Below are 21,656 nucleotides of genomic sequence, written 5' to 3'. Positions count from 1 at the left end.
TTGCACACAGCCCGGGCCGTCGGCTTTGTTTGTTTTGGTTATTGGTCTTGATCCTGGCAATTTGTTGGAACCTCAACATACTAAAACTGCAAAACCCCCCCCCCCCCCCCCCCCCCCAAGATGCAGGCTGCCTGAAAATTCTTTGGCTTGAGGAGGTGATTGTCGGCTATAGCACCGCGGTGGCGTACCTGCACACCTATTTATGAGAGGACGAGGGTGGCTGGCGCTCCAAATTTCCTTTCCGCTCTGAAATTGCACCAAGTAACTCATAGACATGCTACAAAATTTGCGTCGTAGAGAGCGAGACGATCTAGAGCCTCGGCTCTACGAGGACTCGAAGTAGGAGGGGGCCAAAGTAAAACTCTACATAATGTATGGTGTAACGCGGGCTGTAAACATACCTACTTAGGTAGGTACCGCTCGGTGGTGAACTACTAAACTACAGTGCTTATATACTATATTGTCATCAAATTATTCGAGGACATCCGTATTCAGATATAAACCTCGATAACGGATCCGCTCACAGTTTAAAGAGCATTACCTACCAAGCTAATATATCATTACAAGAACGCAGTGAGAAATATTCGTCTTAAAAAAGATTAAGGCTTACCAGGTAGGTATGTTATGACACCTGTATCATCCTGATAGGAAGCCATCACCAACACATGTATGGGTGAGAGATGATAGGCTCAAAAGGAAGCACTGTAGGCACTATAATATACATAAGGCACCAACACAGCTCTTGGCTATCTTGTATCCAAGAAAGGAAGCTATACTAAACATCATATACCACTATTAAACGACATAAAGAAAAGCAATTTCTCCTTAAGAGATTAAGGGAAGGAAAATATGGTATATAGATTGTAAAAAGATTATAATTATTTAATATATTATCTTAACCCTATTTTAACATTATAATCTTTTTATTAACATATATTAGAATGGAATAATAAAATCCTATGTTTATATTAATATTTTATTTCTATTTTATATATTAATAATCTTATTAAATTACTTTATAATCCTAAAAGATATAGAATTTAATTTTTTAATCATTTAATAAAGAAATTATTCCAAAACAGGATTAAATAAGAATATCTTTTAAGATATTTTTTAACCTTTTTCACTAATATTATTAAATAAAAGAATTATAGATCTTAATAATTATTAATTAATTCTCTAAAATCTTCTTAAATTTGATATTATTATGAACAATACTATATTACCTTTATAAGAATAATAAATAATTATTAAAAACCTTCTTACCTAATTAATTAATTTATATAATTAAATATAAAAAATAATCTAAAAAATAATTATTATTATTTAAATATAATAATAATAATTAAAAGTTTTTAAAAATGCCTTAATTAACCTTTAATAATATTATAAATCCTTAATTAATATTATAAGAATCAAAATTATTAATAATTAAAACCTCATTATGGAGATAAAATAATTTAAGAATTAAATATATCAAGCCAATATTAATTTTGTCATTAAGGTTAATAAAGAAATTATTAAAATCTTTTAAGATATTATTTAAAAAAGTAAAACCATTAGCAAGATTGAATAAATATTTAAAAACCAAAATTAATTTTATAAAGAAATTATTAGGATTATGATTAACCTATATTTTTAATAAAATAACCTTCATTCCCAAAATTAAGTTATGGAAGAATAGAAAGGAATTATTAATATTATATTTTAAAAAATAATTAACTAAATAATCAACCATTATATTAAATTTGGAAAAATAATCTAAATTTAAATAGAAGAAATCCATTCCTTTATTATAAAAATAATTTAGATTATTTTTAAATAAAAAAAAGAGGAAAAGAATATTAATATAAAAAGAATCTTTTAAAAAATTGATTAAAGAGAAAAGGCCTGTTCTAATTTTTATAATATATTATAATCTAATATTAAATAAATTTTTATATTAATATCTATCCTAATTATTATCTTTAAAGAATTAATAATTTTATTTTTTAGGATATTAGGAATTTTTAATATCCCTAGAGAAACTTATAAAGTCTATTAAAATAGAGAAATGATTAATAATGATATTATTTTCCAAAAGAAAAGGTTCTGAAAATAATAAGATATTAGAAAAATTTAGGTTAAAATATAAAGATAATTATCTGTAACCTCTAGAACCCTAAATAATGATAATAATAATGATAATAATAATGATAATAAAAATGATAATAGAAATAATAATGGCCTGCCTAAAGGAAATTATAGATAAGGATTTTTATTACTTCCTTTCAAAAAATCCTAATAATAATAAGATCCTAAAGGATTAGATAATAATTTTATTAATATATTAATAAAAGCCTTATTAAAGAAATAAATATTAATAATAAATAAATCCATATTATTTAATAATAAGAAAATTGAAAGATTTAAATCTTAATAAATATTAATAGAAGTTTATCTAGATCTCTTTAAGAATATTTTTAATGATAACCAAACCAAAATAGCCTAGATTAGATCATTGTTTATAAAATATATCTTTAATTAATACCAGGTTAGGATAAGAATATTTAAGGAATTATATATTATAGATATATAAAAAGGATATTTTAAATTAATTATAAAAAGATTTTATAACTTAACTAAATTATTAAAGAATCTTTAATTTATTAAGATATTAAAATATATTAGAAATATTAATTAATATATTATCTAATTTTAAGATTTTAACATTTAAATTTAAATTAAAAGATCTGATTTATAGGAAATTATATTTTAAATCTTATTTAAAAATATCTTTTACCTAATTTATATACAAAATGGAGAAATCCTGACCATAGATGCTGAATTTATCTCTATTATTAAAGAAGTTGGAAAAATTTATAAAACTAAAAAAATAAATCTTACTGTATTAAAAAAAGATAAATCTAATTCCAAAGAATTAAAGAAATTGAATAAAATAAAGGTTTACAATTAAAAACAAACTAACAACCAAAAAATAAAGAACTAACCTATTGATAATATTAAATCCTTTCTTTAAATTAATATTTAAAAGATCCTTAAAAAAATTAAATAAGAAAATATTAATAAATTTAAAAAAATCAAAATATAATATATTTAATATAGAAAAAATAATTATAAAATATAAGATTATTATATATAAAAAAATATCGATAGAAAAGATCTACTATAAATATTAATAAAGATTATAATTATTAACATTAAGAAATAACATAAAGAAATGGATATTAAAATATTAGAAGAATCTAATATAAAAAAATTAAAAAATATGATTACTATAATAACTTTCATCCTATATCCCAGGGTTATCAAAATTAAAAATAATAAAAAATTTAAAGACTTAGTAGATTTTTAATAGGCTATTTTATAATATCAATTAGGGAGCCATGGTTAAATGGTATAAGAATCATAGAAATCAAAAGATTAAATAATAGACCAATCCTTTTAAAAAAAAAGTCTATAATTAATAATTAATTTATTATGGAAATAATAATCTTTAATAATAAATAAAAGATCTTTACCCATGTCCTAATAAACTTTGAAAATTTAGTACCCTTAATTAATCATAATTTCACCAAAAAATATAGGATCCCCATTATTTAATGAATTATTCCTATACAAATAAGAACTTTTAATAATAAAATAATAAAAAAAGCTAAATTCTTTTATATTAAGTTACTTATTCTTAAGTGGAAATCTTATTATAATTAATTATTATTTAAAATATCTTCTATTAATTCAGAATATAATATTATATTTCTATATTGATAATTTATCAAATATTAAGCATTAAATTTCTAAAATAATTAAAGAAAAGATGTTACATTTAAATCCACTTATTATAAAAAGAATTATATATAAGTAATCTTTAATAACATAATCTTTATATATATATAATTAAATCTATTAACTTTATTAAAAAAAAAAATCAATGTTAATAACAATTCCAAAAAAATTCCAATAATATATCAGAATTATAACTAAAGAATTAATAAATAAACTTCCCTTTTATTAACCTTATAACCACATTATAGACCTAATTAATGGAAAATAACTTCTATAAGATCCTATATATACCCTTAATAAAAAAGAATTAAAAACTTTAAAAATATAATTTAAAAAAATACTTAATATAGGAAAAATCTATTATTCTAAATCTTTAATAATATCCCTAATCTTATTTGTTCTTAAACTTTACAGAAAAGGATTAAAATTATATATTAATTATAAAAGCTTAAATTATATTATTAAACCAAATTAATATCCCCTTTTTCTTATTTATAAATTATAAGATTATATTAAAATAGTAAAATTTTTTATTAAACTAAACCTAAAAAATAGATTTTACCTCATCAGGATTAAAGAAGATAATAAATAGAAAATTACCTTTAAATATAAATATAGATTATTCAAATTCATTATTATGCCATTTGATTTTATTAATACATCCATTACCTTTTAAAATATAATAAATCATATCTTTAAAGATTTTCTTGATAAAGATATTATAATCTATATTAATAATATTTTTATATATAAAAAAAATATGAAAAAACATAATAAATTAATTAAAAAAATCTTATAAAGATTAATAAATAATAGATTATCAATTATACCTAATAAATACATTTAGCAAATTTAAAAAATAGATTTCTTAAAATACATCATCTCTCCAAACAGGGTCAAAATATCACAAAAAAAAATCCAAATAATTATAGAATAATAAGAACCTAAAAACCTCAAAGATACCCAATCCTTCATTAATTTCACAAACTTTTATTAATAATTTATCAAAGATTTCTCTAAGAAGATAAAATTATTAATAAATTCAACCAAAAAAAAAACCTAAGATTAGATTTAGACCCCAGATATAGCTAATTTATTTAAGATGTTTAAAAAGGCTTTTACTACCACATCTATATTAATATATCCAGATCTTTCAAAGAAATTCCAATTTAAAATTAATATATCTAACTATACATTAAGAATAATCCTATCTCAAATCAGAAATAATAAGAAACTATATCCTATAGCTTTCCATTCATGTAAATTCATTCCAATTAAGATTAATTATAAAATCTACAATAAAGAACTTTTAGCCATTATTAATAGTTTTAAACAATAATAATAACACCTAAAAGGAACATAATATATAATTTAAATCTATTCTAATCATCATAATCTTATCTATTTTATAACTATATAAATCCTAAACAAAAAACAAACAAGATAGGTATAAGAAATTACAAGAATAAACTTTATTATCCATTTCAGATCTAGAAAAAATAATACTAAACTAAACATATTATTTAGGTATCTAAAATATCACCTAAAAAAAAAAGAAATAAATATTAGCCTATTAAAATAATATTATAAGAAAAATATTTTATAAAATCATATAGATCTTTAATATTAATATTATTTTTAAAAATCCAAAACATTTCTCATATAGAATAGAACATATCTTTTCTAGAAAAAATCCAGAAGGTAATAAAAAAAGACAAATTATATCAAGAATAATTTAAATAACTTAAAGAATTTAATTATATTTTAAACCAAGGATTATTATATTATAAATATAGGTTATAAATATTTAATGATCTCAAATTAAAATATAATATTAAAATAATAGGATATATAGGCTAAGCCAAAACAATTAAATTTATATAATAAAATTTCTAATGGCTAAAAATAGATATTAAAATCAAATAATATATAAAAGATTATTCAAATTATTAAAGAAATAAAATATTAAAATATTTATCTTATAAAAAATTATAACCTTTAAAATTATCTTATATCTTATAATAATTAATTTCCATAGATTTTATTATAGACTTATCTATATTAAAAAACTATAATTAATTCTAAATAATAATAAACTATTTTATCAAGATGGCCTATTTTATTCCATTTAAATAAGGAAAACAAAAGGTTAAACATCTAATTTAAATCTTTATTAAAGAAATATAAAGAATATATAACTTATCTTTAAATATAGTCTTAAATAGAAATTTATGTTTCACATCTAATTTTTAAAACTTCCTTTTAAAATTATTAAGGATTAAACCCTAGATAAATATAATATTTTATCCTTAAACCAATAGATAAATTAAATAAATTAATTAAATTATTAAAATATACCTATATGTTTTTATTAACCAAAAAATAGATAATTAAATAAAATTATTATCAATAATTAAATTTGCCTATAATAATATATAATTCTTTTTATCCCAAATAATACCTTTTTATATTAATTATAAATACTATCTTATAATAAATAATCCCCTATAAAAAAGATACAAACATCCCACTAATAAATTATATACTCACTAGATAACCAAATTCTACAAAGAAACTTAAGTAATATTTAAAGAAGCTTAAAAAAAGATAAAAAAATACATAAATAAAAAACAAAAAAATATCCCCAAATTTAAAAAAGATTAACTTATAATATTAAATAAAAAGAACATCAAAACTAAAAAACCTACCAAAAAACTTGACCATAAGTTATTAAATCCTTTCCAAATTTCTAAAATAATATCACCTATTATTATAAAACTTAAACTCCTCATAAAATAATAAATCCATAATATATTTTATATCTTATTTATTAAATTATATTATTCCAGAGATCATTCTTTACCAGACTTTATAATAATCCTAAAGGAAATTAATAAAGCTAAAATAATAGATAAATATAATATAAATAAGATTATAGATTTAACCAAAATAAATAAAAAAATAAAATATCTTATTAAATAAAAAAGATAATCAAAAAAAAAAAATTAAACCTGGAAACCTTACAAATACTTTTATAAACCTATTTAAATATTTCTAAAAGAATTTCATAAATAATATCTTAATAAGCCTAAAAACCTATATATACCTTAAAAAAATCCAAGGCAGATCAAGAAGAAAAGGGAAACAATATTATAACACCTATATTATCCTAATAAGAAATTATTATTAACATATATATAAATGAGAAATAATAGGTTCAAAAGGAAGCATTATAAGTGTTATAATATACATAAGACACTAACATAGTTCTTGGCTATCTCATATCCAAAAAAGGAAGCTATATTAAATATCATATATCATTATTAAATAGTATAAAGAAGAGCAGCTTCTCCTTAAGAGATTAAGGGAAGGAAGATACGGCATGCAGATCGTAAAAAGATTATAGCTACTCAATATATTGCCTTAACCCCATTTTGACAAGGTATACCTGATAGAATTTTCTTCCTTTTGCTTACCATACTAGAATTTCTTGCTTTCTCCCAGATTATGCATGCTTGTCTCCCATCCAAACCAATCTCCTGATCGCCCTTTCGGTTTCCTATTACATATACGAGGCTGCCAAGAGTGATGTTGGTGCCCAACTATGCCCGGGCGCTCCGACGTTCTAGCTAGCCTACGGACATGACGTGCGTATTGGTGATAGAGTCCCGAATAGATTGCCAGGTACCATGGAACAGCACTTGTAAACATGCCTAGCCTTTTGGGGGGCTTTTTTTCAGAGCCCCATAGATGTAGATAAGTTTCTTAACAGGTAACACTTGCAGGCTCGCAGGATAGCCGCAGAGCTGCGCCCCCACTAATAACTAGCATCATGATACTCTACGCCAATATTTGGGGATGGACACATAATTTATTATTTACCCGTCTCTCACTCCGCCTGGAGCTGGGAAAGGTTACGCACCTGAGTCTACCTAGGTAATTAAGGCCATTGCATACCCACCTAGGTAGGTACCCAGGCGCGTACCGGTAATTAGCGAGAGCTGTGGTACACACCACGCTCATCCGGCGTACGGGGTGGGAGAGCTAAGCTGAACAAATACACTTCTACTAGCTCACCTAAGTACATAGTAGACCAGGTGAGGCTTTGACAATATTATGACTACACCTACCTCGATAATCAATTTAGTATATGCCTATATATAACTGCTCCCCGGGCATGTTGGGTCCTCGCCGCCAACACTTCAGCACTACTAAGTTTAAGGCCTTTGGCTTTTACGAATCATACCTATCTAGGTACCTACCTATTTAGGCCCCCAGGATAGACTTCTCAATTGCCTACCTAGTATACCTTCAAGGACTAAAGATGGATTCACAAGAGCAAATACCCACCTTACCACTTCAGAGCCCTGCCAAATCCTTACCAAGTTCACAGACGATTGAACATCCTCCTAAGTCTAGAGCCTCACTCCCCCTCGGACAATCGTTAGGGCTCGCTGGCGCCTTTAGCATCATAGGAGGATCGCTAGGGGCCCTTGGTGTCCTGTCGTTTCTTGGGATTATCTGGTTCGGTCACGGCGATGCGTCAGACGGTTCCCAGGCGAACCGGGCTTGGCGCTACATTGCAATCCGTGGCTGGATGACCCAGGCCATCACCTTGAGCGCCGTCTTACTTCGCTTCATAATATCTATTCAGACAACTATCTGCACCTCTATGATCGCGGCTCTTTTGCTTGAAAAGGACGGCGTCCGCCGATCCTTGGCAGCATGGTTTTCTGTTACGAGAAGCATGAATAGCGGCCCGCGGAGGCTGCTAGGTCTAATTATATCATCGAAAAATCGAACTGCTCTTCGACGAGTCGAAACCTGGCTAGTGATGATTATGGTCATTATCACACTAGCTCTTCAGTTTTCCTCCACCATACTGCTTTCAGACATGGGGAAGCTGGAAATAATCAGCGACACCTATAATAACAAAGTCCATAGTATCTTCGAATCCCGAGATAATAAGAACGAGGATATTAGGGAAACCTCGGGCCAATTCTTAATCGTACAACCCATATTCCCCACGTTTGGCGAGGCTCGGAGCCCGCTAGGCGCCAAACCAGAGTCGAACGGTCTTAGTGATACTGGCTTGATGCAGAGGGCATTTTTACCAATATCAGAAGCAAGTGACCGAACTTCCATCCGAGAGTTCGAAGGAAATGTCATTGTGCTGAATTCCCAAGTGGCCTGTATGCGACCTAAAATAACCGCCGAATATAGTTCCTATTCAGTCCTCAATGGCAACAGTAATGGCGCGATTAGAGGCCAACTCGATTATGATTTAACTTTCAGAAGTGCCCAAGTGAAACCGAAATCACTGTGCGGGACACAAAACTGTAGCCGCATCCCCTTTTCTTGCTGGACAGCGGGTGCAAAATTTGGCTGGCAATCCAAGTCTTGTCTTATTGATGGACTTACAACACAATTTACAAAGGGAACTGTAGCGCCTGAGTGGAACTTGTCTGATGGACCGTGGTCTCCAAATTCATCAGTGCAGCTGATATCCACGACTAATATGCAAATTCGCGACTGGAACAAAATTAGAAAGTGGAAACCCTTGCCCCAAGCAAATCCATATCAGGAATGGAACAGCCACGAAATCCTACCTGGAAAGTTCGTCAACATTACGTTGTGCTTCTCCGCCTTTAAGCTAGAGCGGCACTATGTCAATTTGACCGCATCTGGTACACTGAAAGAGCCACCACTAATTATCCCCGTAGGCTCATCTAATTACAGCTCTGCCGGTGTGCAGAGCTTACTGGGGGTTAGTATACCCCCCGGGAGCCATAAGGATAGGGGAATACTCAATATGGAAATCCTTGGGGCGCCTAATGACGGTCCACCCTCATCCCCAGCTAATTCGGTTAGTGATTTTGGCGCTTTTGGGAAACTCACCCTAGGGGAGTCAACTACAACTTCATTTATGATTTTACTGGCATTTCAGTTCGGCGAAGGTTTACCCCGGAATACTACCATAACGATGTGTAGATTCTGCGGGGGTACGACGAATTTGGTGCTGAATGATAAGCTCTCGGCCTTGATGAGCGACATCATCCAGCAGACAGGGCGAGCTGCAAACGCCATGCTAAGTCTTATCTCTACGACTTGGGCGAACTTATATTACACATACGTCGATTCAATGGCTATTCTCCAGCATGCACGAATGTCGAGAATAATGAAGGTTCAAGCCCCGGGTTCGTGCAAAAAAGGTTGTCCGGGGTTCATTACAGTCGCCACCCTTCTCGGTATCCACTTACTCTATGTGACTATAATCACGACACTTTATTTTCGTCAAGTCCGATACTCTAGACAGGCTAACATTTGGCATGCCATTTCTCAACTAGTTTCGGGAGACTTGAAAGAGACACTTGAAAATGCGAACGACGCAAGCGACGAAGATGTGTACAAGGCTGAAGAGAAGAAAGATACGGATTATCTAGTGAGGCTTGAAAGGTTAGAGGGAAGTGGAAGGATTGAATTCGTGAGAGTTTAGGCGGGAAAGAGCTCAGCTCAACTTTTGAACAGCTAAAAGGGGGGCAGGGATATCGTGGCAAGATTAGAGGGGAAGTGAGGACTTATCTAGACACTTCTGAGGCTCCTAAGGCTTGTAACTTTGCTTCTTTTTCATTAGTCGGAGTTTACCATTGTGCCTTAAAAGGCAAACGAAACCTATAACGGTCTTCGAAGAACAGGATGTACGATTTCAACGGCCAATACAAGTAATTCCACGTATCTTCAGTATATCGCGCAATCTAATCCGGTATGAGCACACACTCTTCACCCATACATCTCTCTTCGGTGCCACCATTTGCAGAAGCTTTTCAGGATCTAGGACTATCTCAGGATTTATATCGTTCCAGATCGATGGCCGCCGCGATCCTATTCTATCTGTGAAGCTCGTAAGCGGGGCTTGTTTGCGTAGTTCAGCTACCACTTCCTGTATAATAACTATGCTCTCGTAGTCTTCTATGCCAAAAACGCTATGCGCGGCGCAATAGTACGCTAGACATAACCTGAAAATTTCGTCGGAGTTCTTTATATCTGCCGTGGCTGAATGTTCGTGTTCTATTTCTCGAAATCCAATTTTTAATGCTTGTCGGAAGGCATAAGTAACCGACATCGTGTAATCGGGGTTGACTTCGGCCCTGCTCGAATCCTTTAAAATTCCTAGGAACCCGTATAACTTATCTCTTGGATCTGAACACTGAAACATGCCGAACTTAGGTACGATTTCGTGAACGAGGTCCGGAACAGTCGACTGGTAAGTCTCCGCTTTCATATAAGGCATTGTCAGACTCGTAGTCATTTCCTCAAGAGTCCCCACTGCTGTCCCCTGAGCCAGGGGGTCTCTTTTGAGCAAGTTAACCAATCGGGTTCTGTGGGTTGTGACTCTATCTGCCGGACTGCAATGCGTGTAAATTTCATTATTGACTGTTCGCAATCGCTCACGTTTAGAAGAAGTCGTATCGCGGAACGGAAGACTGTACTGTGGCGTCCCCACGAATAACGCGAGCGGGAATACGAAGTACCAACACCAAACCTCCATACTCGGCGCAAGAATCACTTCCTGAACAATCCAGATCCGACTCCAATATGGATGGAAACTCAGGTACTTAAACGCATCCCACTGATTCGATGTCCAACCCGCGCACCCCGTTCTATCTTTGATCTCGGCAAGTGATTGCACATCGTTTAATGTTCGTTGCGTGTTCGGTATTCCAAGCCATGCCACGACTTTATCTGCATTCCGGTACACGCGCGCCATCTCCCGAACCTGGAACAGCCTCTCTGCCTTATCGAGTTGGTTTATACATATCGCGTCCACGAAGAATAATCCGGTTTCGCCCTTCCCCGCAGCAATAGTAAGGAACTCGAAGAGGTTCTTCCGTATGAAAAATTGCTGTCCGTCCAATAAGATCTCGTGGAGGTCACTGATAACGTTTGCGCGACCCCAGGTATAAGACAGTGCTTTGTAGCGCGTTGAGGGGAGATCCGAGAGTTGGAATGTCTCTAGGGTGTATCGCATATCTGAAGGATTCCTGCGATTTGCAGGGAACCGCATTAACCGAACTTCTGTTTCTGCGTAGATAGCGGGATATATGAACCCCGCTTTGCGGTTCAGGATCTTGTCGAGGTCGTCGTCCATCGCGAAGGGAGCGCTTGAAAATAATGATATTTTGTCCGGTGTCGAAAAGGAAGGAAGAGGAATCCCTATTTGATATGGATGGTGGCAGCCTAAGGAGAAATTCGTTATACTGAGGCTATGCTACGTCAACGCATGATGTACGGTCATACTTGCATATCGTCCTCCTCCAATAGGAGAAGGGCTACCGAAACGGGACATAAGAAGTAGTAGTATCCAAACCTCTTGGGACTAGTAATAAACTAGTAACAATATTCCAATTATATGACAATAGTATGTCAACTGCTCTCTTGGATTTGGAGGCCATCTTGGGTATCTGTATACATCCCTCGTAACTAATCATACACTTTACAACCCATCGTAATAACATCTAACACGGTAGATATCTAACTGTAATGTTTCGATACAACTCTAGAGAAGAAGAAAGAACCGAATCTGCACGTTCGCACGCCGGGTACGTGTATATGCTATGCCGAATAAAGTGGCCAAAATCTCCTTCAATCATCGCGTTTGTTGTACTCAGGATTCTCATGATTGGGGATCCGTATGGCGGGGGATTTCTATTAATGGGTGAGGATAGATCCGAAGACCTTGAGGAAGCCTCAAAGCTGCTAGTAAAGAGCTTCTTAGGGGATTCGAATGGTTTGGGCAGATTGGCTTTGCTTTGACGGCGGGTTTATGCCGGGAATCAATTGTCTGGAGTATGGACGACAACAAAAGTTCCGACAGAGGTCGTCATGTGCATGGGCGAAGTGGTGATGAGGTCCTGGGCGCTTTCGGGATTGATAAGTTTCTACGACCTTAGAAACGTAGACTGCTATATCTACTTTGCTGAATCAACCATAATGTCAACTTCAAGCGCTGGTGCTGAAGTAGTAATTCTCCCATAGGTATTCGTAATCTTCCAATATGCCGGAGACAAGACTGGGCATACGACGGCGGACACCACCGATGAGGTTCTTTGTGAAGTGCTCGTAGAAAGCACCTCTCATGGTCCACCAGCCGGCTGCCCAATATCTCTTGCCCCATTCTTCGTTTTCTAAAGCAGTGTTGCGAAGGCCCCTATCGCGCAATTGTCGTGCGGCATACTCCATGCTCAAACCGATGATCCAGGGTGTCCAGGATTTCTTATTTTTGCTTCTTGATAATGCAATAGCATATACCAAAGGAGAAAGGATATGTAATATTTCGGCGGTTTGTCCGGAGCGCGTAAGTGTATTTAGGAGCTTCGCTGCCGGCTTAATATCGTCCGCTGTTAACACTCGGCTCATCAAATATGAGCTAATGTCCCCGGGGTTCGGTAAGCTCGGGAAATTGCAGCCGGTACGTGGCATCGTCCACTCTTTCTCGTGAGAGGGCCTGGCAGATCCATTCATGTCTACTGAAGACGTTTCTTCACCCATCAGTTCCTTCAGGGCATCGTCATCACTGGAATCCACGTCTGGCGGGATTGGGTCTCGTTCGGGTAGTGCGGGTGTAACGAGGGGTCTCGAGTTGGTGACTTGCATTAATAGTATGCGACAGACAGCTTTTATAACTTCTAGGAGAATGACGACGCGCCATCGCACCTTCTCGCCCTTACGTTTAGCTGCCATCTCCCATAATAGTTCAGTGTACTGCACAACCTGTAACAGAAGCGCTATTCTTCGATATAATCTGCTCTTAGCTGTCCAGAATCTAGTATAACGCGTATGTGGACTCGGTATCTTAGAGGCTAGGGCGGGTATCTTCGTAATAGCACCGCGTAGGACGGCATCGTGGTATAATGATAATAGTTGGACTCCCGAGTGTAGAGTTTCCGAGGCTATCTCGGCGTCACGAAAACGGCCCGGTATGATGTACGTCAGAGATCGTAAAGCACTCTCTATTTGAGAGACCTGATGGGAGTTCTTCGTGATAAAATCGCCGTACATATTCAGCCATTGCGGTGGCATGGAGAGTACACTCTGAATCGGATTCTTCTGCGGTTTGCCGGGTGGACGTGATGCGCTACTTCTGAAATAGTCCGCCATTATGAAATATTATCGAATTAAATCAAATTAAAAAAAGCAACAGGGAAGAAGAATCGGATAGAATTGGGAAAAAAAGGAACGTGTATCTTACGATTTCGCAATTGAAATCGATTGAATAATTTGATTTGATTGTGGGATATTAAAGAAAAGGAAAATGGAAAAAAAAAGTGGAAGAAGTGATGATGAGCTGTTCAACGAGATTGGAAGGTTCCATTCCCATTCGCGCGTCATTCTCACGCTCCTGCTCCTGTTGCTCCTGCCACTGCCGTTTGCTGCCTCGGCTCGGCTCAGCGAACCTTAACCTTGTTCTACTGGGACGCTTGGACCACACTCCTTCCCCTCATAGCTTAAGTAATTCCATCGGAGAATGTCCGAAAGTTGAATGATTACATAATAGTAAGCTGACATAATCTCGTCTCATTAAATCAAGACCAGTCCCTTATCTTTATCCGAAAACTTAACACTACATCATCATATGAAAGAAATATCATATCCGCAGTTCAATTAATACGCGCTCTGCTATATTAGCGACGGTAGAGGATATCCCTACGTTCCGTTTAGTAGCTATGGCACATACAGCTGCTCCAGATACTTTTTCCATCCATCGCTTTCTCCCACATAGCCAATGTACGTGTCGGGTCTCACCACAACCGCGAATCTATCTTCCCCGGTAACAATATCCGATGAAAACGTCTCTATTTTATTGTCAGATCCATTCTTGTGACCATTCGTTGCCATCTTCGCCACGTCACGAGAATAGAGAGCGAAGTATGTGCAGATATTCCGGAACGATGATGTCTGTACGTCCTGTTCGCCGAGGAAAAGCACCAGGTATTTTCCATACGGGATTATAGAGTATAAACGGATGGCCTCGTCATTTCCAATGCGATTAAGCCAGATATCTGGACACCGTTTGCCGGCTTTCCAGATACCTCGTTCAGATTCGGTGATCAGTTCAGATCCGACGCCATCATACGAGACACCCATTCCTACTCTGACATCAGTATATACTAGACGGATTATCATTCGACGAGGTTGTTCAATGTTCTTACCAGTGATATATCCGGCGTTCTTTTCTATCGTGGAAACATATTGCCTTGCTGTATGCGCTGTGTCTCGGACTAACGTCGCCGCAACATCAATGACTTCCTGTGCTACGGTGCGGCGTTCGGTATCATAGCTTCGGATTAACTTGGCCGCAGCATCAGGTGCTAGATTGGTATTCTTAGCAGCAGTTGCGACACGCCAGCTAAGGTTAAAGGCATCCGCAATTCCAGTATTCAGGCCTTGTCCTCCATTTACCGAATGGACATGAGCTGCATCGCCCGCTAATATAATGCGTCCATTCCCATGGTTCGATACAAATGTCGAAGCAATCCTTTCTTTGACTAAATGACGCAATACCAAGTCAAAGCAGTTCGATTAGAGAATAGGGGACGTGCGGATAGGGTGCAACAAGGTGCATGCTTACCATCAAAAGTGCTAAACCATTCCGTCTTAACGAAGTCGATACGATGCGGCGCCATGTGTTCCCTAATGGAGTCTTCCGCTCGTTTCTGAGTGATCTTTCCATCAAGAAGCACGTAAAATCTCGCCATTCCACGTTCTCTAGGAATCCACGATATCCGCGATTGGCCCTTGAGCTGAAATGTGATGATTTCTGGGCAAAGAGGGAAATCAGTGTCGATGAATGTGTCAAGAACCGCCCATACCATTTCTGGCTTCGTCCCAGTGAAGCTGATATTCAGCGCCCGTCGCACTGTTGAACGCGCCCCGTCCGCAGCGATGACATAATTACTCCTGACTTTTCGGCCTTGGTCCGTAATAAGTACGACATCATCATCTGTCTCTGTGATCGATATCGCCCTCTCCTGATAGCAAATAGGTACATCTAAATGATCCTTGAGTACTCGTTCCACCACCGGTTGCCCTATCATCAAAAAGTTGGGACGGAAACAGTGTTCAAGTGATGTCCACCAATGGCTCTGACGAGACTTGAATTCACCCTCCGAAAAGGTAGAACTTGCTGAACACGGTGAGTTATTGACGACCTTTGAGAGGGGTAATTGCTCACTATTGCATTTGATCCCGAAGGAAAGCAATTCATCAAGAATTCCTACAACCTCTAGATATTGTTGCGTGCGTGCATTCAAAGCGTCGGCTCGACCCACTTCCAAGGGACCAGGTTTAGCATCTAGAAGGGATCTTGTCAGCACCTTATTCAATTATCTGAGAACCACGATTTACCTATAATCCTTACGGAAAGGCCCAAGCGACTTGCAAGAAGCGCGGAAAGCAATCCTGTTGGACCGCCTTATCTCAACGTCAGCTTTCCATATAAAATTGCAAGATGGTATCAAAAACCGACCTCCAACAATTGCCAAGTCAACATGCTCCTCAGGCTCTTGAGGCCGGCTATTTTCGGCCATGGTCAAAATGCAAATTCGCCGATGATTTCTTGAAGGCCCCGTTCGCGTTCCGATGATCAAGAGTCCCTAAACTAAATAGCCTGTGACAAGAACTCGTTGATTAGATCATGTTTACAAATTCATTTGAAACTAACACATGTAGTGGGAAAACGTTGAAAATCCTTCAGGGTCCCGTTATGGCGTCAGCCTCTATTCAATCTGATAGCAATAAACTAACAATGCAATAGACTCGCCGATGAGATGAATATCTCCAGATTCCGGGGTCAAGCTGCGCTCACGAACTGGGGAGCCGGTATATCCGTCGCATATGCGGCAGGTTGTAGTGTTATGGGAAGGACACGAGACGGAACAACTTCGCACCCTGGTCTTCAACTTATTAAACTTCCTCTTTAGGGAAGAGGGAGTGCAGTTCGGTCACGTATTGGGGCTTCTAAGGTGAAGTCCAGGCCTATAACCTACCGCATGTGCATGGCGGGCGGCGGGAATCTATGAATAATGCGAAATCATCGCGCTGGTCACGCTATATTAAGCAAGACTTTCTTGAATCGTCCACCGGTTTAGCCGTGGTTCCGGAAACATGCACTATAGGGTTGCAGCGGCTATTGGCCTGGTATAAAGCTTGGTTCGTTAATTTGCAACCCTGCTGCCTCGCCAAGTCGGCTCTTTCTCGAACGGGCGTACCAGCTGAATGAAAGACCTGAGGGTATCGCCGGTGAATACCGATCGAGGTCTCCCACGTCAAGCCGCCATGTATCATATGTATCATGTAAAGGGCCCGCATTCTCCTGCAAATGTGCGCGCAAATTCATAGGTTCGACCACATCTAGTCACTATTGTGCTGTTGAGCTCTAATCTCAATATGCCGTCCGTCCTGAATTCTAGTACTGCTGATAGCTTGGCATCTCCAAAGTCTATGGCTGAGGGGGAGCTGGGGCAGCTGGACTCCTCTCGCCTTAAAACGGCGTCACATATCCTGAGCATCATATCAAGGTATAAGCTCACAAAGGGTGTCCCACTGGCAAAAACTAGTGATGGGGTCAATTTTCTCGCCCAGATCTACTCCAATGTCGCAGCTAATGAGGTTATCCTCATGTGCCTACCTGCGTTCCCTTTCAAGTCGCCGAATACAAGTACAAAGGTCCTTGGTCGCCTTCCCGACAAGGCAGAGGAATTCGCCCTCGCACACCTTAACGGTCTCTGCGCTGCGATAGGAGATATCTACGCTTCTGGTGCGAAACTGATGATCGTTTCGGATGGACTTGTATACAATGGTACCTGTTCCTTCGATTCGTTACATACCTAGTGCTATAGTATTAACACCAAAAAAGACCTTTTAGGTGTCCCAGATAGGGACGTATGGGCATATGGCGAGGCTCTGCGAGCTTTGAGAGCAAGAAAGGACTTCCGCCATATCGAATTCTGTCGACTTAAGGACATAGTACACATCGACGTGCCTAATGAACTAGACGAGATTAGATGTAAGCAAGTCTTTAGAATGTTCACGGAGCTCTACACGAGATCCAGAAGCGAGCCCTGATTTGATTCTACTACACTTAGTCCTTTTAGGCGAAGATATACTAACTTCGACTCCTCCTAGACGTCGCCAACGCCACCAATTTCCGCCATGCCCTTCTAAAGCAATTCGGTAACCCCGAATACAACGTCTCCCTCAGGATATCGGAGGATGAAGATACGTGCTTAACATATAGGGGCTACATCAAATTCCTAGAGACCGATCTCCAAAATGTATATCCAATAGGTGAAGGGCGGAGCAAGTCAAAGTACAAGAGGGGAGTCGAGTATATCGCGAAGCAGATGCTCATGAGAGGCGATGTGAGTCCTATCTGACTTCGGGTCCTTTTTAGCCGAAAAGAAATGAGAGACGAAAGCCGGCTAATTCTTATGACGTAGGCCTTCGCTCGAGCGGTTCGGGAAAGATTCCCCGATCGACTAAGACTTTCTATTCATGCGTCGACGGGAGAAAACAAAATTTCCGTCAACCTTCTACCAACAGATACGACATTCACAACACCTTGGCACTGTACTATTGCAATCCGTCTCGACGGTACTACCATCACAGGCCACCGATCCGAATTCGAGGCCGACGACAACTTCGAGCTCGTATATAAAGACGGCCGACCCAGTTACTTCCGAGAGAAGAGTGACCTATTGTCATGGGCTACCGAAAAGGGGGGTATTATCTGCGAACCCTTATATCCTGCCGGTCTTGTTATCTACCCTGCTGCAGGCCGAGGTTCCTTATCCATAAGGGACATAGATGCGGCCAAGGTCCGAGCACTTTCTCAGGTCAATTCTCCCATCATACTTCGTGGCTTCTCCAAGACAAGAAATCGAGATTTGTTTGTAGATAAGGCTAAGGAATTTGGTGTGCCGACACCATGGAAGTTTGGCCTAGTCCTCGAGGTCAAGGATCGTGGCACGGATACCCGCGGCTTAAATAATGTTCTGTCAGCCGAGTGGATGCCATTCCACTATGATGGTTTATTCAAGACGGAAAAGAGAGTGAGGGAAGACGGAACCGAAGAATTAGTGTCTACACCACCGCTGTATGTTTTCGCCCTTTATTTCCTCTCCTTATCACGCGCTTGGTGCTAAATCAGTTAATTAGGTTCCAATTCTTCACGGCCGTCACAGCATCACCAAAAGACACAGGGTTCACACTCTTTTCATCATCCACGCTATTATTTAAATATCTCCCGTCGAACCTACCACTCTCAACGCTCAGACACCTGACTTGGACCGTGTCCACGTCGTCCTTCAACTCCACAGTTATCCGCGGCTTACCCCTGGTTATCAATCACCCATCAACTGCACGTCCATGTCTACGCTTCCACGAACCGTGGCCACAATCCAAAACAAGGTTTGAAGCTACGAATGTCACTATTGACAATGACGCGACTCGCGGTGTGGATGGTCCAAGCGTATGCGACGCGCTTACTAGTTTGTTACACGACCGTCGCGTTGCGTATTACCACGCGTGGGAGAAGGGCGATCTACTAGTGAACGATAATATCTTAGCAATGCACACGCGCAGTGACTTCACGGCGGGATGTGATCGGGAACTCTGGAGAATACACTTTGATTAGGGTGTCTCGTAAGTTTGGATCGGACGAAAATGATGTAGTTAATTTTTAGTAGTCATAGTCATGCTTCAGGTTAGTAGACGGGGGATAATTACATAAGGAAGCTCTTAGGAGTTCTTGAGAGGTGTACGTTAATTAGGTAGTTTGCGCGATAACAGGATAGCTGATTTCTCTGTTATGTTATGATACCCCTATTTCTTTCTTGCTTAGTAATCAATGGTAAACAATAGGGGTGTGCAATGTGTTGTTCGTATTCTTGCCTATTCTATGACTGGCAAATAACGAACTATAACTGTGGTCGCGTCCTATCCTATCGCGTCCTAACAAATCCTGTCAAAATCGTGCAGACCAACCTACGCACGCGCCTAACGCCAAACTTAAGCCAAGACCCTACCAATCCTCCAAGCTGAGGAATCTATCTCCAACCATAAGATTCCTCAATGTCCCAATCACTTTCGCCGCCAGAGAATAACCAGTTGCCAAAGCTCAGACCATAAAAGCCCCTGACAGATCCCGTACACTTTTTCCGCTTTTTGACGATCTCGAAATGTTCCATCTGTGGAAAAAGGCGTGTCGGTAGTAATTGTTTGTCCTCAGAAGTAGAAACCCGAGAAAGTCCCTCAATCATCCACGCATCCAGGGCCTTGTAAACATTGAAGTCAGGGGGAAACGCTCCACAGTCATCGTAATCGTAAACCGATAGGCTGAGGGTTTTTAATTTAGGCAAGGTTTTGTTGAGGCCGTAGAATATATTCACCCATGCCTTGTCGTCGAGTTTTGCGCCGGAGTCAGTTCCCATAAGAAGAGAAGTTATAGAAACTTCCTTGATACGGTCGAAGAATCCGGGAATGGGTTGTCGTGACACAATGACGTCGCCTTTCTGTTGTGCCATATTGTAGCAATAGGCACCATCCCTTACCAACCAAGGTTCGTCGATTTTTGACCTTATGAAATTCCATCGCATCCACATTGAGCAGCCGTTGTCGTAGAGTAGGTTTTGGATCTCGTTGATTGAGAGTAGGTTTCCAATCACGAGCCTATCCATTTTAGGGTTGAATGGCAGCGAGTGTCGAAGGGGTTGTCCGTAGTTTTGGATGGCGATTGTTCGGAACGCCTTGCAGACACTGAAAAGGTTGATTGCTTTCCACGCGCGTGGGTAGGCGAATACCATGAGTAGTGGGTTCGAAAATTTTGGTCCTTCTTCTTTCGTGTAGATCGAAGCCTTTAAGTCGTGTGGGTCCATGCTCATCAATAGGATCTTTTCGAAAATTTCAACCGGCATATCAAGTAAGGATGGGCCTGATGAACCCTTTTGGCGGCGATGAGCCGGGCCAACGGCGGAGAGCTGAGCGTCTTTTGCTAACTCGGCTTGCAACGTGGTGTACTTGACTCGTCGGGCAGTTCGTGGGTCGGTGGTGTAGTGGTAGTGACCCGTGTTGCATCGGATGAATGGTTTAATATCCGCGATGATCTCCTTCCACTTATCGTCCTTCTCAGGGTTGGCGGCGAAAGTGAGTTTGGTTGGCTTCTCGCCAACTAGAACTTTCTCGCCCTCCATGTCTGATGGCGTAAATGTGACGTGTTTTGTTTGTTTACGCGTGCTACAAGACTGTTAGAAAGGTTCGGAGTGCTGCTGATGGAAATACACTTACATTTGGTATTGAGGGATGAGAGGTCAAACAATTGATGGTGTTGTTGAACAGTCGATGTGGTTTAGATGAAGGTGGAAGGTGGGAAGAAGATGGTGAATACCTAGATGTAAAAGGTAGAAGAGAAGAGATTTGAAAGATAGTAGAGAGGATGCAATAAATATGAGAAAAGGTAAAAACAAACACCACTACCACAGTATAAAAGAGCTACTTCCACCTGATGACATTCGCACTGAGCGCGGGTACCCACTTTGACGATGTAGGGAGATGGTATGTGCACCACGAAATACCCAGTGCGTATGTGCATATCAAGTGACTCCGGTACTTAGATAAGTAGTGTATACATATGTAGTACATATTCCTGTTTATTTTTGATTTATCATTCCAATTTCACCTGGATAATAACATGGTTGGTTGTCTAGTTGATATATTTAACGCTGAGGCAGGGGGTTGCTTTAGGAGTATACGATATGTAGAGATCCTAAATTATTTACTTTCAACTATTGAATGTATATATACAAATAAAGGAT

The 21,656-nt window shown here is 37.7% G+C and overlaps 6 protein-coding genes across 6 annotated transcripts; 2 read left to right on the top strand and 4 right to left on the bottom strand.

Moving 5' to 3' along the window:
• Window positions 1–7,959: 7,959 nt before the first annotated feature.
• F4822DRAFT_107362 (uncharacterized protein) lies at window positions 7,960–10,477 on the top strand. Its single transcript, XM_051452411.1, has one exon. It carries the CDS (start codon window positions 8,111–8,113, stop codon window positions 10,280–10,282), a length of 2,172 nt encoding a protein of 723 aa, XP_051317633.1. The 5' UTR covers window positions 7,960–8,110; the 3' UTR covers window positions 10,283–10,477.
• F4822DRAFT_107337 (HET-domain-containing protein) lies at window positions 10,321–12,131 on the bottom strand. The gene has a single exon (XM_051452410.1). The coding sequence runs from the start codon at window positions 11,933–11,935 to the stop codon at window positions 10,493–10,495; it is 1,443 nt and encodes a 480-aa protein (XP_051317632.1). The 5' UTR covers window positions 11,936–12,131; the 3' UTR covers window positions 10,321–10,492.
• A 562-nt stretch (window positions 12,132–12,693) lies between these two features.
• F4822DRAFT_107327 (peroxisome membrane protein) lies at window positions 12,694–14,190 on the bottom strand. The gene has a single exon (XM_051452409.1). The coding sequence runs from the start codon at window positions 13,942–13,944 to the stop codon at window positions 12,787–12,789; it is 1,158 nt and encodes a 385-aa protein (XP_051317631.1). The 5' UTR covers window positions 13,945–14,190; the 3' UTR covers window positions 12,694–12,786.
• Window positions 14,191–14,468: 278 nt separating this feature from the next.
• On the bottom strand, window positions 14,469–16,373 carry F4822DRAFT_436066 (FAD binding domain-containing protein; the record flags this gene model as incomplete). Its single annotated transcript, XM_051462268.1, has 7 exons — window positions 14,469–14,490; window positions 14,522–14,933; window positions 14,997–15,332; window positions 15,416–15,970; window positions 16,019–16,138; window positions 16,192–16,257; window positions 16,313–16,373. 7 exons carry the CDS (start codon window positions 16,371–16,373, stop codon window positions 14,469–14,471), a joined length of 1,572 nt encoding a protein of 523 aa, XP_051317630.1.
• An 859-nt stretch (window positions 16,374–17,232) lies between these two features.
• On the top strand, window positions 17,233–19,480 carry F4822DRAFT_436058 (Pyoverdine/dityrosine biosynthesis protein-domain-containing protein; the record flags this gene model as incomplete). Its single annotated transcript, XM_051462267.1, has 5 exons — window positions 17,233–17,644; window positions 17,702–17,851; window positions 17,971–18,206; window positions 18,285–18,940; window positions 19,003–19,480. The coding sequence occupies 5 exons, from the start codon at window positions 17,233–17,235 to the stop codon at window positions 19,478–19,480; spliced, it is 1,932 nt and encodes a 643-aa protein (XP_051317629.1).
• Window positions 19,481–19,892: 412 nt separating this feature from the next.
• F4822DRAFT_425076 (uncharacterized protein) lies at window positions 19,893–21,035 on the bottom strand (the record flags this gene model as incomplete). The annotated part of the gene is made up of 1 exon (XM_051460275.1): window positions 19,893–21,035. The coding sequence occupies one exon, from the start codon at window positions 21,033–21,035 to the stop codon at window positions 19,893–19,895; it is 1,143 nt and encodes a 380-aa protein (XP_051317628.1).
• Window positions 21,036–21,656: the final 621 nt, after the last annotated feature.

Source organism: Hypoxylon trugodes (assembly GCF_022578975.1).
Source record: "Hypoxylon trugodes strain CBS 135444 unplaced genomic scaffold F4822scaffold_2, whole genome shotgun sequence".
Lineage (NCBI taxonomy): Eukaryota > Fungi > Ascomycota > Sordariomycetes > Xylariales > Hypoxylaceae > Hypoxylon > Hypoxylon trugodes.
The sequence above is the reverse complement of the archived record's forward strand: the minus strand, read 5'-3'. Positions and strand labels throughout refer to the sequence as shown.

Coding starts and splice junctions, on each gene's coding strand:
- F4822DRAFT_107327 (XM_051452409.1), bottom strand. CDS start 13,944: ATGGCGGACTATTTCAGAAGTAGCGCATCACGTCCACCCGGCAAACCG.
- F4822DRAFT_107362 (XM_051452411.1), top strand. CDS start 8,111: ATGGATTCACAAGAGCAAATACCCACCTTACCACTTCAGAGCCCTGCC.
- F4822DRAFT_107337 (XM_051452410.1), bottom strand. CDS start 11,935: ATGGACGACGACCTCGACAAGATCCTGAACCGCAAAGCGGGGTTCATA.